This window comes from Podarcis melisellensis (genome assembly GCF_964234715.1).
Source record: "Podarcis melisellensis genome assembly, chromosome: 2".
Classification (NCBI taxonomy): Eukaryota; Metazoa; Chordata; class Lepidosauria; order Squamata; family Lacertidae; genus Podarcis; species Podarcis melisellensis.
Window position 1 is genome coordinate 36,876,694 of NC_138529.1, and position 18,538 is coordinate 36,895,231.

At 42.3% G+C, this 18,538-nt stretch overlaps 1 protein-coding gene across 5 annotated transcripts in view; it reads right to left on the bottom strand.

The window, feature by feature from the left end:
• GAS7 (growth arrest specific 7) overlaps positions 1–18,538 on the bottom strand; it is a 135,065-nt gene that overhangs the window by 15,776 nt on the left and 100,751 nt on the right. For all 5 annotated transcript variants that reach the window (XM_081897970.1, XM_081897971.1, XM_081897972.1 and 2 more), the window contains exons 5-8: positions 13,777–13,830; positions 7,658–7,747; positions 5,691–5,806; positions 1,826–1,900 (exon numbers count right to left, since the gene is read on the bottom strand). In XM_081897970.1, coding sequence (XP_081754096.1) covers positions 1,826–1,900; positions 5,691–5,806; positions 7,658–7,747; positions 13,777–13,830 — 335 coding nt within the window. The remainder of the gene's footprint in view (positions 1–1,825; positions 1,901–5,690; positions 5,807–7,657; positions 7,748–13,776; positions 13,831–18,538) is intronic.

Below are 18,538 nucleotides of genomic sequence, written 5' to 3' on the forward strand. Positions count from 1 at the left end.
AGATCCAGAGTGTCTCCCATCAGACTCCAATTACATTTAGGAAGGTTTTACCTAATGAGGAGCTGTTTGGATGAGTTGTTTGTTTGTTTCTTAAGCCTCAAAATGTCAAACAATTGAAATGAGCCCATGACAACACAGAGAATTGAATTAATTTTCTCAGGTGACAGAAAATAAACAATGTGATTTCTTTTAATAGCCTTTTCAAACATGTCTTCCAAACTCTTAGTAGCTCCTCCAAGCACAGTGTCCAATAACTTGTGAGAATTAGTCTAGTTGAGAGAATAATAACATAATGGCTATCAGTTTAGGCAATGAGCTGGAAGTTTACATGAGTTTCATCATTGAAAAAGACAGGATATAAATGTAATGAATGCCAGGTGACAAAGAAAGTTAATCTGCCTTGCTACATGTTCTCCCCCCCATATCACAAAAATTAAATAAGTTCCATAGCCACTGAAACACAAGAAACGTACAGGGTAAGTAAATGATACTGGACAGTTTGCTAGTGTCTGAAAGCCATCTTAATACTATAGAAAGACATGCTGAAATCCAAAGTATTTGTAGAAGACAGGAATTATTTTGCCTACATCTCTTTTGGAACCAGGAATTGAATGCATCCAAGCAGAAACCCAATTCAGTATTTGGTATGCAGGCATGCCCCATTAAAATTCCTCTTGTCCTCCAGAGTAGAAAATGAATAAACTGTGAATTCCTGCAATCAATATACTCACCTCCAGGAGGACACAAACATTAAAAGGAACAAGGAATTTGTTAAGGGAGCAAACTAAGTTATCAGATGTTTGCGATTCAATTATACTCTGCGGCAAGAAACATCAAAGGGTCTGTAGAGACTCCTTAGATGAACAAATTTATTTAAAGACTAACATTTATTTTGGGATATATTTTTGTAGACTAGAGTCCACCTCATCAGATGCCACGGCAAACCTAGAATATATGGAACTGCAAAGACTTATAATAAAATGTGAATCACATTTCTGAGTTGGAAAGGCCATAAAATGTGGTCAAATCCCCACCGCAAGAAAAATGAAATGTATCAAAAGGCTGCATTATATATGCTCATTGACCGCATTGGCAAATAACAGTAAGTCACGGTTAAAGGCTTATTTGGACTGAAGAGTGTGCTAGAGCACATTGCCCAATCGCTTCCACTCCAGCTTGTCCCCTAGTAGGAGAAACAAGCCATGAAGCCTGAACCTGAGATGTGGTTTGTTTCACTCTAACAAACCATGACTACTCATCGACATAAAGCCAATGTTTGTTGCTGGCTTGCTGATCTGATCCCAGTTTGGACCTGACAACAAGCCAACGATTCATGGCTGGTTGTTCCCACTGGTGAGGCACAAAGCAGGAGTAATCAGGCAGTGTGCTCTGCTCTGTCTCAATAAGACATTAACTATGGCTTACTGCTACTTGGCAGCTGGCCTGCTATACAGCTGTGCTGGATTGAAACTTCCATGGAAAGAGAAGAGGTACATTTCTCTAGGATCCTTACTTTTCCTTACTTTCTCTTCTAACTTCCAAACACTTAACACACTATTGAAGTATCAATACACTTTTTTCTTTTCATTTTTTTCAATGGACAGGTGAGCAACTGATCCTCTTCTTCCCCCACAGAGAACAAATTACAACCTTTCATTCTTGTGCTGATTTCCAAAGAAAGAAACCACACAGGATGGACCCAGGGTCCAATGTCAATCCCAGACAGAAAACAAGAAAGAGCGGATAAATTATTTAAGTAAAGGCACATGTTTTATAGCTACATGGGATTTCATCCACTCTCACAATGGTAAGAATATGACCTTACCCTTCTTCCTGGGCAGCCAATGAGTTTTGTGATAGTTTGGACAAGTTCTTGGCATATTCTTCCTCAATCTTTATCCTGGAGAACGGAAGAACACCAGCAGAAATATATCAATTAGAAGAACAGTATCTCACATTACAATAGATGTTTTCACACATTGTATAACTCAACTTGCAAAACCCAACAAGCTGAGTAATCATTATTGAAAATCCTCACCAAGGTAATACAGGTCAATTCTTGTGTCTTCAACCCCAACCCCATATATCTATGATGATGGAAAGAATAGGTTGTGTGTAACAGGACAAAGCAGCTCCACCTCCCTGGTATGTGGAACCAGGTTGGACAGCTCTTTCTGACTTGTCAAAACAGCTGAATCTAGTCCAGCTCTTACCAGAAGCCAAAGCAAGATTTCGGTTTTCTTTAAGTCAAAAAATGTATTTATGATGCAAGAGGATCCACCTGCAAGAGGATCTTTCTCTGCTACTCCTCATAGTGAGATATTCCATTGTTCTACATAGCCCCATCAATACAAACAGGCTAATAAATAAGGTGTGATGAACAAGTAGCCCTTTGACAATCTGCTTGGTCTTCCTCAGGGTCTGAATCTTCCCCTTCCAGGTCTCCTAGCCTTCCCTTGGCATTAGACACTTCTTGAGACCCCAATTCCACCCTACTGGGATCATTCACAGACTCCTTTAGCTCCAAATCCTCAGGCTCCCCCCACTCTTCCTCCTGGACATACCATCCCCTCCATGAAATTTCCATAGGCAAAGGCACCCCTTGCAAGAAACTCTGTTGTGCATCCAAACTCAGTGCTAAGTAGGACTGAACCACTCATACATTGGATTATATGTGGGGAGCTCAGTCCAGCTTGGTCTGGATGTGTGAGAGAACTCCTCCCTGAGGAAACTCTCTAGTGCACCCAGTGCTTTTTTCACTTTTTCACAACATTTGAAAAAGAAAGATGCCAATCCTCTGTACCCTTGAGTACCTACAGAAGAAAAGCACTGAGTGCATCCAAGGTTTTTCAGTCTGGCTGCTCTTTGAAGTGCCAAAATCAGGGCTTCAAAGCACCTCACAAAGAACAAGGAACTGTTAAAGGAAGGCTTTCCCCCTGACTTCAGGACTTCAAAGCACCAAAACACTTGATGTCATTTGTTACATTACGCGACTGACAGGTGGGCAGCCCCATCCACCTTTTAAGGCAGATGCTGATGCAGCTCTGGTCTGTGGACTATGCTAAAATCGTGGAGCTCTGTACTATGCTAAAATCGTATCTATTTGAAATACCTACACACACCTCAACACTGTAGGGAGCAGTGAATAGTCTCCCAAGCAGGGGGTCAAATACACCCATAGAAAAGACACTGTGGTTTTTTTAATACCCCCCCCCCCCACCAATACAAACCAAACATCTCAGTGTCAAGCAAAAACAGAGTTGTACTATTTGATAAAAACTGCTTGGGGGGCTTTCCCAAGTTTCCCCCGTGATAAAGACATTTTCCAAGAAGAGGTGAGAACAATATCAATCCATGTAAACTACTGTTTCTTTTGTAAAGCTATGAATGGCCTCTGCTCTCCCATTTCCATGGAAGATATGCGATATGGCTATGTAATATATTTATGGACACATATTTATATATTTGCCATTTTGTGCCAAAGGTTACTTTCTGTGCTCAAGAGCTGTGTGGATTTGTTGATGATCTATACTCTGTCAAAAGGATTCCCACTTGTCCTTATGCTTAAGATTTTCCACTGGCACAATATAATGTTTTCCTACCAATTCACCACTGTCCAATTGAAATGGGTAATGGTAGTGGCGCCTTCATTGTCCTCTGACCAGGCAAAGTCCACTCTTGGAACACAGTGTTCCAGTTCTCCATTGCAAGCCATAGAGAAGTAAATCTCCATCCTATTATTATTATTATTATTATTAGGAAAGCTATTTATAACAGTGCTCTTTTTCTTCTAAGAGTAGTTATAAATAATGAGCAGCTATAAATAATAACTGTTTATCTTTCTCTCTCGCGCCTTCTCCTTTCATGTCCTGCATATATTTTGAGTTATTTAAACTATGTTCTAGCAGAGCAGAGGCAGACCGGATGGGGTGAGGAAAGATCCCCACCCCTGGACGTGCTAAAGTCACTGAAGATCGTGAAGTAGAGAGAACTTAAGAGGATTTGTACTTCTATGATTCCTAAGTCTCTACAGTGAAGATTAAAATGGACCCTTAGTAAATACAGGGATTGTACTAATATCAAACAATATGAAAAAATTAAATGCCTTGCTAGGTTGCAACCAGAATTCCTTAAATCCGACAACCCAGCTTTATGATTTCTGGAGACACAGGGGATGAAAATAGAGATCTCTTGAGCATTCTGTTTGTTTGTTTACAGGACAACCCTGCACAAAAAAATACTAGGGGAGGTCATTTTTGCTCACCCCCCCCATACAGCCCTTGTGAACTCTGAAAATCCACTCTAGAGGGTAGGGGGACATTCTGGAATAGCATGGAATGGGTCCCAGGTGTGTGTATATAGGGATATTTATTTATTTATTTTAAAAAATCGCCTCCCCACCTTCTGTCAGCCAAAGACTTCACTGAATCTAAGGTCCTTCTCTCAAGTCCTTCCATTTAAGAAGAGCAACTCCGGGCATATAGACAAATGTTATAAAGAGCAGCTCTGGGCATATAGATGTTGCTCCTCCATTCATGTATGATAAGGGACTTCTACTGTCTCCCTATTCCATTGGCAACATTTCCCACACCATTTTCAATCACCAGGAGCAGGTTTTGATGGGTACAGGCTGCAGAAGATGTAAAAGTCCCATTCCATGAGGGTGAATTCTGTTCCTTTCACAGAAGGAAAAATAGGATTCAAGCTACACAACTGTATGGCTGGGAAACTGGATCAGACCCATCAACTGACCCTTCTGGAATTAGTTGCCAGCTGAAATTAGGCACCTGCTTGATGTCTGAGTGGCTATCACTGCCTTCTTATTTAAGAAGACTTTCCTTGAAGTGTGACCCAGTCATTTACTGGAATGTTTACTGGAATACTGACTGAACAAATTTTAAAAATGGCTTCATTGTTTTTAAGACTCAGTATCTTTGGTATTTTATCCCATATTACCTTATTGTACATCACTTCAATAGCTTCTTACTGTTCATGAATTCATAAAAACAACAACTGCAGCCACTGAATATTTCAAACCATCTTATTATTGAGAAAGACACACTAACTCACTTGACTTATTTTGAACCACCTATGACAGATACAGTATAAGCATGAAGTGCCACAGTGATACAAGCTTGTGGACAAGTGTTGGGCAGAGGTGCATGTCAGAAAGCATGAGAAGGAGGGCAGGTAACTCTGCAGGCATACAGCATCTTATCTGTGTGAACCACAACATCAAGAGCAGATATCATATACTATTTTACATTAATTTCACAAAAATGAATGCATGTGTTTCTAAAACTGAGCATTTCTACAGTGCTAACATAGCCACAAATTGCTGAATTTGGCCCAGAACCCCATACACAATGCCAATTGAAAAACTTGTTAGCTGTTGATCCTTTTGCTGAATATAAATGCCGTGTGTTCATGTTTGGATAAACCATTTGCAAAGCTTTAGATAAATGAGCTTATGAAAGTGAGAATAAGATACTGCTGGTAGTCTGTAGGAATATATAGTAGTCAAGACAGAACAGGCCAAGGAACCCATCCATGCTAGTATTCTCCTTCCAAATTTTCAAGACCAAGTGTGCTTAAGTGAAAGCAAGTTATTTACTAAGGGACTAACAGAAGCAGGTGTCTCACTAATGAAGACAGAAACCAATGAAAGAAGAAGTGAATTTACAAGTTACCTTTCCCGAATAAATTCCGCCATCTCTTTTTGCATTTGCTTTCCTTTCAGTTGTTTCTGAAGAAGAATTTCAAATCCCGAGACGGTGCTGTTTCCTTGAGGATCCTTCTTATCAGTCTAAAGGAAACGTGCAGTTAGAATATATGCCACACTAGAGGCGTCAGAAGATGTGCCAAAGCACTTAGCAGCTCCGGCACGCAGCAGATATCGGAAAGTGGGCTAAGAATTACCTCAAACGCCCCCAAGTCACAAGCTGGCAATTCTATTCAGGATATTTTTGCCTAATGCAACAAATACAACAGCTGCTAGCGGATCTTCAAAGACAACTTCAATAGAGCTAGCAGAATTTCCAGCAAATACCAGATCATTGCCACTAGGGGCTGCTCTGGCATATATGAAACAGGTAGTTAAACAGCAGCAGATTCTGTGTTAATAGGAATTGACAGTATTAATATAAGGGAGAAAACAACCCCGTGCTTGTGGCAGGGACAAATGACCAAGGTCAGAACTAGACGCATATTTTTTTGCAAACTGGCATATAGGCTTCTCTTCCCCAGACTCTTACTCAGAATACCTCCTGGCCTACCACACAAGCCTTGCTCCCTGGACAGTTCCTACCTCTTTTCTATCCACTCTCTCCCTCCCCCGCTTATTTCTTGTTTCCCTACTGCTTCTTTATCCCTACAAGGCAATATTGCACAGTGGGTGCTGCAAGATTTGCATTTCTGGCAACCTCTAGTTGTGCAAGAGAATTCTGATGCTGTACATCTAACGTTTTGCATGCACTTGGAAATACCACATGAAATGTAAAAGAGAAAACAAAATGGTTCCTCGGATGCATGGAACTCAATTGAACTCCACTCTGCCCTCATTCTCTGTGAAGACAACCACATTATTTTTTTTATCAAGGAACTCTAAATCATCTAATTTTATTGTTTACAAAAAAAAATCTGCCTCTCAACCACAAATATTCTGGGTGTAGGAAAACTACATCCTACCCTTATATATTTGCAAACTCCCCTTCCCCTTTCAACCATCTGTGTCTGAATGAAGCAAATCATGTCATAGCTGAATTATGCTAAGAACTTATTACAGAACAGGGCTCCAGTCCAATTGGGCTGTGGGTTCTTGGGTGATGATTACTCGTGAGTTTTGTCCAGCATAAGTAGTTTGGCCATCATGTTCCTTATACTATTCTCCTCTAAAGTTATCATTGCATTTGAAGTTGCAGGGAATTCTCTTATTTCTGTAAAACTTATCTACTCCATTTTTTTTACAAAAGTTAAAGGATGTGTATGTGTATGTAATCCAAAACTAAAGTCCATACTCAGATAATTTATTACTACCTTATTACTATCCAGCTCTCCAGGCGAACCAATCAACAATCAGCTTATTAAGAGAGCTCATCCCAGCATCCTGGGGACACCAGACCCCTTTCTGGAAAGGTCTAAGATAAGAAAGGGGAATAATGGCTACACCAGGCATAGGCAAACTCAGACCTCCAGAAGTTTTGAGACTACAATTCCCATCATCCCTGACCACTGGTCCTATTTGCTAGGGATGATGGGAGTTGTAGTCCCAAAACATCTGGAGGGCCAAGTTTGCCTATGCCTGGGCTACACTTTAACATGATGCATTTGCAGAGGACCAGATGGGATGACAGCAAATCAGGAAGATGATGCTTGAGCACATACATGCTGCCCAGATTTGTATGATGCTGGCTTCCAGGGTTACAAGCCCCAGAATATGACTCAACATAGGAGCCCATTGTAGTCACCCGGTCTTGCGTAATATGGCTGCAATGCAATTAGGTTGTGGAGGTGGGGAAACAACTTCTCCAACGTCCTATGCACCTCCTTCCAAGCTTGGATTTTAACATGTTTGCTAACAGAGATTTTAGCAATATGCTACGTACTGTATGAATCCCGGTTGCTGCAGTAAAGAGCATATGGGTGGCTGCTCACTTACCCAGAAATAATCGCAGTAGCTCCATTCAGAAGGTTTCAGCAACTGCTGCTCTGGCATTGCGTCAGGGTGGGGGAACGTCACACAGTTTATCTGACAAAAAGGAAAGAGGAATACATTGGACGTGCAAAGCAGTTCAGGAACATGGATGCATGTAAACAAAAGCTGCATAAATGCAACGCAGCTGGCTTAGGTTCTTGCTGAATGTAATGCTCGCTTTAACCAGGAGATGTCATAGAACGCAGATGTAAGAGATTTTGTGTAGCTGAAAGTCGCTGCAATATCTAGGAAGCAGACTCTAAACAAAACAGGATCTCTGATCATCAAACCCTGCATGCTTCCTTCTTTTATTTAAAAGAAGAGGGAGGATAAAACTAAGAATGTGAAGTACTTATTGTTAGACTAAAAGCGCAATCCTAGCTATGTCTACCTGGACTTACTTCTAAGCCCAAGTCCAAGCATGCATTGAATCCAATGGGGTTTATGGTCAGGGAAGTGGGGCTAGGATTGCAGTTTAAATCTTACTACCCTCAAAATTGTTTGGATGTTCCTTCTTAAACGGGAACCTTCATGTTTGCCTTGCAATTTCACTTTAGTGATGAAATTCAAAAGGCAACCACTTCACTAAAAATGTTTGCCTCTGTGGAAATTCCTCAAATGTTTCACCCAAACAGGAACCTCCATGTTTGCCTTATCATTTCATTTTTGGGTGAAATCTAGTAGCAGCTCTAGGTAAAACCATTTCTACCTTGGACCGGATGTCATTAAATGAGTTAAAGCTGCCTAAGGGATCTTACAAATGGAAAACCAAATTTTACACAACAGCCTCTGCCAGAAGTACACAGAAAGTCCCAGTGAAGCTAATGGACACAATGGAGAGAAAACCAGATTAATAATAAAATCATTAGACTAATATTCAGATGTTGCACTCCAATGCATATTTTTTAAAAAGCGCAACTGAAAATTATTCCTCTCTGGATCCATAATTCACTAATTTAATTCATGAAGCCTGACAGAAAGCATTTATTTAAATTTATAATCCACCCAACTGCTTCATCTTGGGACAAGAAACAGATACTATAATGCATGCCAAAATGCAAAGTTCTCAACGGTTTAGAGAGATTAGTGGGCTTGAGCTTTGATGAAGCTTCCTAGTTAGAGAGCGACCAAAAAGACCTCCTTAAATGCCCTTACAGTGTACTTGACAAACAGAAAGCACTATCAAGAAGCTGTAGGGGACATTTAAAATATAATCTGCATGCGCTCACAAAAATTGGGAGGGAAAGGATGATCAAGTTATTGCGTACAATTATTTTAAGCTATGAATCTCTCGGCCCTGTAAGGGGACTTGGGACATGTGTGTGTGATTCTCCTATTAACACCAGGACAAAATCAAGGATGTACAGGTGCCTATCTCCTTATTGCTATGGTGGCACTAAACCCAGTCCTGTTGTGGGGTACCTTGATAACCTCACTCATTGAAGAAGAAAAAAGAGGGGAAGCCTTGTTCAAATGTCACCGTTTTCCTGCCAGGGGAGAGGAAGAGCCTGCTTCTCTCTTTTTGAAACAAAGATGCTTGCTCTAGTGTTGGAGATGGATGGGGAAAGAACACACAGTTCAAAGAAAAATGTGTTTTTAACTAAATGTTCCCAGAAATGTAGAGGAGAGGTTAGACTTGTCTCCTTTCTATAGAACCACACAACAGCTTGGGTGGATGAGCAAACCTACTTCCATATATAGAAGAAAAACATTTTTTAAAATAAATAAATAAATAAACTTTTTAAATACACCCATGCAAGAAATATGAATACAAGCAGAAGGCAGGGGGCTGCACATGCCATCCCAGTCCCAATAATCACCCCATGCACTGGCCATATCTTCACCGTTTCCAATTGTCCCATGCAGAGTGAAGAAGGTATAAAGGGGGCTATTTGCATGGGTTCACCTGAACTGTGCCACATGTTGAAGTGAACACAGATGGAAGCCTTATTCATGCCATTCCCAACCAAAATAGTACGACCAAGGACATGGTATGGCAGGGGGACACTGTGAGTGGGGACGCTGTGCACAGCCCCATGTCACCTACTTGTGTTAATAGGCTCAATTGCCCAGACAAAGCTATCCAGATTAGGGGCATGTGTGAACTTGCAATAGGCACTGCCCAACAGACAACTGGGACAGTCAAAGGTACAGCGGTACCTCGGGTTACAAACACCTCGAGTTACAAACACCTTGGGTTACAGACTCCGCTAACCCAGAAGTAGTACCTCGGGTTAAGAACTTTACCTCAGGATGAGAACAGAAATTGTGCGCCGGTGGTGCAGCAACAGCGGAAGGCCTCATTAGCTAAAGTGGTATCTCAGGTTAAGAACGGACCTCCAGAACGAATTAAGTTTATAAGCAGAGGTACCACTGTATATCTTTTCTGTTGTAGCTGTGCTGACAATGCATTTGGATTTGTTTCACTTTTCCAGGGTATAGCTTGAAACACTACAAAATACCTATAAATTGGCTTGACCTGATAACCAGATAGAACACATGCACAAAGAAGTCAAGGCGTCCAGCAGTCAGAGGTGATTCTGTAATATGAAGACTGAAAAACCATTGAGCTGGTTCAGACAATCGTATATCGGTTAATAAACCAAGATGTGAATGAGCCTTTTCCTCCTTTCTTGCCCCTCCCTCTGGTACAAGCTATAATTAAATGAGGAAGCTTCTAACTAACTAGAGTTTCCTGTTAAGTCTGAACCAGGAAAACCTTGGAACAAGCCAAGATATTAAACAAACTTCAATTCATAGCTGAATACCCTGGCTTGTTATACTGCTGGTAACCAGAGTTTCCCAGAATGAATAAAAACCCAAAACTAAGTTTAGAGACTTCCTGGTTTATATTGTGGCTCATTGAAAAGGAACAAAGGTGCTGGGTGTGTGAGCAAGAGGCTTGCTCATAACTTGGCTTCCTTAGGTAGAGATATGATCATCCAAATGTGGCCAGAAATTGGTCATAACCTGAATAGAAGTGTTCTTGCTGGTAATGCTAACAAGAGAGTGCACTGGAGTTGCTCTTATTAAATGGCAACAAGCAGAATTTTTATTTTATTTTTTGGCAGGGAGGAAAATTAACATCCATGAAAACTGGAATGGTAACACAAAAGAAAGAGTGTTTCATTCAAGTCGTAGGATGGGATCACAGAAGTTATGAGACACTGGAATGCAAAGAACCACATCCAACATATGTAACTCTAAGCCTCTCATGAGGTTGTCAATTGCCAGAAAGGTCAACTTGCTTCATTTTCAGCAGAGAGGGTTTTTAAATATATATTTTAGCACTTGTTGGCACCTGAAGAGTGTCATTGCATGGTGGATTATCACTTGCCTACAGCATGGTTTGGAGACATTTCCAGATGTTTCGAATTTCTGCTAAAACTTCTTAGCAGAGTATTTCCACTGGATGTGACCAAGTTTTAAGAGCACAATTTCTCATTCAAACTGCTGTAGGAGAAAATGCCACACTGGGAGTGTATATGTGAGACAGATCTTTAAGTCCTGTGTGCTGCAGCAGAGAAAACTGGAAGAAGAACAAGGATCACCATATAAAGGAGCATTTGTGTCACAGGAAGAAGCCAGGTAATTTTTAGACCTCAGACTTAATGGTCTTACATGCCTATCTTTTTAGATCAGTGTCTCTCAAACTTGAGTCACCAGCTATTGTTGGACTACAGCTCCCATCATCCCACTGGCCCTGCTAGCTAGGGATGATGGGAGTTGTAGTCCAACAACAGCTGGGAACCCAATTTTGAGAAAAATTACTTAGTTGTGAAACACAATCAACATTTCTCCTCTCTCACCCACTATCCCCAGAAAGTTAGTAACTTCTGTATACTACCCATGAGAAAAATGGCTGTGTTCACACATACAGCTAAACCACAGTTTGGTGCAACAGGAATGAGCCCCTCAAGCTTATGACTACTCCTATGTGCTGTGAAGGACTTTTGACTGCGGTTTATTGACAAACAACAGTTTGTCAAGTGCTGGGCTTGAGGAAAAGAGTGGGAGAGAACCTGTGGTGCGGTACGTGCATGTATGTGTTCTTTGCTGCCTCTCCTGGTCAAGCTCAGTGGCATGGTTCTGCCAAAAAATAATTCCACTGTGGTCGGGACACTGCATGGCAGATGCAACATTTGAATCCATTTGCCACTTGGATGAGATGGGCCATATAGAAAAACACCTGCACCACTGTTGCTGACCCCCCAGGAGGTACAATATTAATGCAGATACAGACGACCCACTTATGAGGCTGTTTCCAAATATTACCGTAGCCTCAAAGAGCTTCAAAAAATGCAGTAATGATTCTTGACAAAGCTATTCACAAAGAGCAGTATTTTTTTTATTTTATCCTGCCTTTCCTCCAAGGTGCTGACAATAACCCCATGAGTTCGGTCAGGCTGAGAGTTGGTGGGTGGCCCAAAACTGTCCAGTGAATTTCATGGCTTAGTGGGGATTTGAACCCTGGTCTCCCAAGTCACAGTACAGCACTTTAACCCAGGGGTGCCTAACCAGGGCACCACAATGGATTGAATCATCCCTAACTCCAGCTGCAATGTAATTGTGCCTTAGGATTAAGGTAATCACCCCTTTCAGCCTTCAATTTTGTTACTACACGTATGGCAGCTGAGCAGTAGTGATAAAACACACCGCTTCCGTTTCTTCAACTGCCTCTGACTGAATGGGGTTATCCCCACAGCTAGGTCTTCTGTACACAGCCAGCTGTTCTACACCCCCTGCACCCCCTTAAAGTTCTGGGTTTTGTTTTGTTTCATGTTGATGCGGTGAAGTACGGAGCAAAAAATGTTGAAACAGCTCCAGACACCCCTCACAAGATCTGAGGTTGCTGCTTTACGTCCCTTTCAACTCAGAATAAGTGTAAGCCATTAAGATAGTGCATTATTTCTTCCATAAAGTGCAAAATCTGGGGGGAAAACACACCTGAAGTCCAACACCCATACCAAATGAGCAGTTTTTGCTTGTGTTTTCTCTCTCGTTTTAGAGAACCCAAACCATGAAAAGGGGGTGAAGGAGGCAGAAACATTCAAACTAAATCTCAAACCTGGGAAAACTGAGTGGCAGCACCAAACATCAATCCTGTCACAAAGAAAACAGCACTGACACTAATCACCACCTCATATTCTAGTCCCCCTAATGTTCTCTCCACCACCACTCCCGGTGCTCTAATTCACACTGAGATGTGTCATGTTGTTTCAACAAATTCCTTTCCACTGCTGTAGCTAGCAAAAGAGCGAACCTCACACTTCCACAGGGAAATGTCCCCCACCCCTCTCTCTCTCTCTCTCTCTCTCTCTCTTAAATCATTGCAATCAAATCAAATATTTTGTTAACCATGGAGCCCGGATGGCTGGGCCAGGTTTCTGAGCAATAATGGATAAGTTTCTGGACTTAAGGAGTCAAAAGAGGTTTGCCAGGATTCAAAGGCTTGCATCTCATCCTCTCCTACTGAGAAATATCTAGCATGTTCGCGACCTCAGCCAAAGTGCATACTACAACAACTTCACAGGGCATCTTTTCAAAAAATAGTCTTCTTCTTTCTTCTATGGATCTTTAGCCCCTTCAGTCATCCATCAAATCTGAAAAGGAAGCCAGCCTTGGGGGGCAACCCTGACTGTCAACTTTTTATCATTGTGTGTGCTACCCACAGGAACACTCCATTCTTAAGATGACTTCATTGGCTATTAATTGCTTGATCTACCCAGAAGCAACTTTGAACAAAAGGAAACACTGCTGCAACTATAATTTAAAAATCACAGCAGAAAGAAGTGGCCCCCACCCTCTCCTTTTGCTTTCTGACATTTCTTTCCTGTCTCTCTTTAACAGGCTCTCTGCTAGCTCCAGCCTTTTAAAAATGGCTTCAATGCAGCTACTGCTGTGGAAAGCAGGCACCGTGTTTACATCTGGAAAACATGAGGCAGACCCTTTCACACGGATTCAACACACCAACACATACACAGACGGACTGACGGCTCTCCTGCCCTGCAATGCTACTTGCTCTGGTGACTAGATCACCATAGCAACTGGACTGGTGATCATCACGGTGGGATTCTACTTACCGTGAACGTGGTCTCCTTGTTCTGCCTTCGAGTAGGTGAGGGGGACCCAGGACTCTGAGGAGAGAGGCAAGAGGCATCGTCAAAACTGCACTCCACATCCGACATGGTATGTATTCTGAGTTACTGGAAGGTGTATGTGTGTGCTTGTGTGTGCGTGTGTGGGAAGCAGGGGTGCTCAGTGCTTTGTGCAAGCCAAATTGGAGGAGATTCCCTTCCTGCCCTGCTTTCTGGCTTAGCCTCTTTCCATGCCCCAGAGGTGTCACAGTTCAACTCTTGCATGGGAGACTCCTGCACTGTGCTCACGAAGCAGCACACGAGCTCTGTACAGCCAGATAATTCATCCGAAACACGGCGACACCTCCCCTTCCAATCAGTGCCTAGCTTTGGAATTAACTCTTCCACTGCATGCCAACTCTGAAGCAGGGCTCTTTAGCTACTGTGCCTAAAAGAGTTATTCGAAGCTCTGATTTACGTTTCGCACGCAGTTCAGCTGCTGTACACAAAGGCTTCCTTTGCTGTTAGGTTCATATCACAACTGCACACACATCTCATCCGCTCGCCCCACTGCCCCCCCCCCCACTCCAGCTTTAAAAGCTGGGACTCAAGAAGCAAGGTGAGGAGGAAGTCTCTGCAGTGTTGTTGCTAACACACTGCAGGCATCCCCAAGGCTTCCTTCTGCGTCCATCTGCAAATTAGCAAAAGCATCAAAACAACACAACAAAAAACCCACCTGCATCAGACTGACAGTGAATGGAATGACCCAAAACAGAAGTAATGTGCACATGGAGTCAGCAGCCACCTATTTTAAAGTGTTTGTTTGGCATGCCATTCTGTCTGAGGCTACCGTGCAACAGTTAACAACATGATGGAACATGTCCTGCTTCACCATTCATTGTAACCTTATTGCTTTTATTTATGGGGTTTTTGTCCTTTGTAGTCCTTACCAGGGTTATCTCTCACAAAGAAATATTTATGCCACATTGTCCAGTTTTACACAGAGTAACAAAAAATACCTCACGGACAAACATAGCACAACAACTTTATTCTAGGAAGAAGACTGCCTTAATACTCTCTGATAGAGAACAGTCCTGTCCCCCCGCATGTCTCCTTAATTTTTATGTGCAAAACTCCAGAGAGCTAGAAATGCCACAGTTTCTTTAGGCACCATTTTCTACCAGCTATGACATCTTTCCCGGAAACCAGTCTATACGTGCTATGGTGCAATTTGAACACAAGCCTTTTTGCCTTTCTCTTTATGTCCCCCCCCCCGACAGCTGCTATTGTTCTTTAAAATATCCTCACATATGTGAAACGGAATCCTTCAATACCCCTCAAAGGAAGCTTCTTGCTGATCCAGAATCTGAAAATGAGTCCATTTCCCTCAGATGTTCTAATGTCATGCTGACAAGGCAAGTAAATAAATTTTTAAATATCCCTCTTTGTTAGCATTAGTTGCCCACGCACAGCAGAAAAAGAGTATGCCCCAAACAGCAGATTGGCATTGGTCCAGCCGCAAAAGCTGATGCTAGCACCTGCGGAAAGAAGAACTGTGTAATGAAGAACTCTAAATCACCATCCCCTCTCCAAAATAAATGATGCTGCTTCTAACTCCCCTGATCTTTAAGGGGGGGGGGGAAATATGTTATGGAGTTCCCCTCTACAATGCACTTTCATAATAAACTGCTAGACACAGTAGCAAATCTTATGTCCTTGAGCTTCCAAACACTCAAGTTTTCTTGGTTAACACTGGCACACCTTAAATTCTTTCAACCTTCCTCATTCTTGGTCTCACTCAGCTCCATGCTTTCCAGGGGGCCCAGTAGGTTCCCCACTGATCACTCTACAACCAATACAAGAGCACTCACCTGTGTTGTAAGCTGCTGATTCATTTACGGGCCTATTGCCCAACAACTGCTGAAGCAGCCAATTATGAACCTGCAAAGCCATTAGGTCAGAGAGTAGCTTTTCCCTGGACCCACCAGCCATGCCCTCAAGTAAGACTAGAAAAGATCAGTAGGATCTTAAAGCTATCAAGATACTCTTGATCCAGTATCCAAAACAGATCACCATCCAGAGTACTACAAAGAAGCAGCAGCACAGGTCAAGGTGGACTCATGCAAGAATCACCTACAGATAAAGGTCCAAGAGTTTCCAAAGTGAGATATGCAACGCTACAGGAGATGTGTTGTATACTCTCGCTTAGGAAAGGCAGTGGTGAATTACTTCCTCAACTACCTCTGCCTCTCTTCATAAAGACACTACTGTGTGATAACAAAGTACTCACAGGGGCAAAGGAGAACAACTTTGCCAACAAATTAGAACTGGCTTCTCAGCCTCAGGGAGAGCAAGGGAGGAAGAGAAGATTTCAGAAGATCACTCTCTTGGTGTGCCCACTCCAGCCATATGCTTATTTTAGAGAGAGTGAAGACACGATGCAAAATCTAGTTTTATTCTTCGCCTCTTTCCTGGTGGCATCATTAAAGGGGGGGGGGAGTGAGGGGAATGAGCAGGGAAGAAAAATAGGGAAAAAGCACCCACAGAGTCTACAAGGTCCTCAGAGCTTTTAAAACCAAGTTTTCCGTGTTCTCGCATATGACCTGCTTGACTCAAACAGGGCTCAGTGAACTGAAAGCAGAAACATTTTCTGAACCATGGTCAGGTAACAAATAATTGTCTTATCAATGCACACTTTCTTCTCTGACATTTTGCAACACTTTTTAGTCAGCCCTTAAGAGTTTTTTTGTGAACTACTCTCACACATGCACGAACTCCTCACCCATAGGAACACAGGAAGCTGCCTTATAGAGGAGAAGAACAAGAAGAAGAGTTTGGATTTGATATTCTGCTTTATCACTACCAAAGGAGTCTCAAAGTGGCTAACATTCTCCTTTCCCTTCCTCCCCCACAACACACACTCTGTGAGATGAGTGAGGTTGAGAGACTTCAGAGAAGTGTGACTAGCCCAAGGTCACCCAGCAGCTGCATATGGAGGAGCGGAGATGCAAACCCGGTTCCCCAGATTACGAGTCTACAGCTGTTAACCACTACACCACACTGGCTCTCACACCTCTAGAGAGTCACACCTCTAGGTCATCTAGATTCTAGCTCACTACTGTCTTCACTAACCAGCAGCTGCTGTCCAGGATTCTGGTAGGGGGTCTTTCCCCCAACCCTACCAGGAGATGCTGGGGCTTGAACCTGGGGCCATCTGCATGCTGAGCAGATGCCCTACTGTTGTGCTATTCCCCTTTCCCACGGAATGGCTAGTTCAATGACTTCATGGCAGTGGCTCCAGTATTGGGTTTATACAGGGAAGGTGCAGGTTCTAATCTCTGCTCAGCTTTATTCCTCCCTGGGTTGTCTTGAGCAAGTCACTATCTTGTCTTCCCAGCCCCCCTGCACAGAGTTGCTGTACACGTGCTCATTTTTATTCAAATCTCAGGAGGATGGGTGGGATAAAAACAAAATGAATGTTATGAGCTGCAAACACAGCTGGAACATATTGCGCTGAAATGATGTCAGCAGATATGAAAGTGCCGTTTGATCTGCGATGGCTGTTTACACAATACAAGAAAGTACTTGATATTACAGTCATCAAGCGATGAACAGAAATGTGTGAGTCCCTGCCCAGGAATATTTTTTAATCATCGTTAGTGTAGAATAAGATTGAAGAAAGCTGGTTTTTGTTTTTTTAAAACAACCAACAACAACAACCCAGACTTAATGTGGCTTTTCAAACTGAATGTACAGATACAGGAAATGCAAAAAATCAGTGAGGGGTGAGGGTGGGGAGGAGAAATGCAAAAATCAATTTTAGCATCATTTGCGAAATTGGCCTACGTGATTCCTTAAAGCACAGAGAACTGGGAGAAAGCAATATTCTATGAGTAGCAGTATGCTTTGCCTCACAGCTATACTACGACTATTATAAACTTTTTTACAGAACAGAAACTGAGGCTTGAAACAGCAACTTGCCAAAGCCCGTTTGCGAGCTCATGGCTTTAAATGACCAGATTTATTTAAACACACATGAATGATTTAACAGAGTTTTGGATCTCAGGTTCAACACTGCATTCACTCAAACATGCTAGCCCTTCATAATTCAGCTATGTCCAGCTGTCATGCCTTAGATTTCCAGAGGACCCCAAATAATGTTAATTAGTTGTTGGAAGCTACAGTGAACAGTAGCTTGTACTTTTCAAATGCTGTTTGCTAAGGTAAATCCCTAGATTTTCTTAGACAGCGGAAAAGCATCAGTAACCAAGAGTGCTTACAGATGGTGACAATTAAGCAGTATGCAAGCCGTGCTGTTCTGCTTTACACTGTAGGTGGGACAGCAATGTCTGGAATCTAAATAACATTCTATAGCCGAGTGGGAAGCCACTCCTTCCCCAACCCCAAATCTTGTGTGTAGCAATTTTCATTGGGACCATTGTGTGGGATATACTGCAATTTGGGATGTGCAGGGTTGGGGAGAGAGGAAAAGAATACCAAAGCAATGCTATTTGAGAAGGGGACAGTTAAAGTGATAGAGCTGATTCCGAGAGAGATGAGACAGACTATAGAGAAGGAAATTGCTAGAACAAAATCTATGAAGGCCGTAACTGGCCTGTATAAGCAAGAACAGCTGTGTGATGGATCACCTACATGGGGTATGTTGTATAGTGCTTACATTGTGATAAAAAAAAAAACCCAAACAAATAAAAAACCAGATTTTTCTGAGTTCTTTAAAAAAAACAACCCCACAAAAACGGAAGCTGAA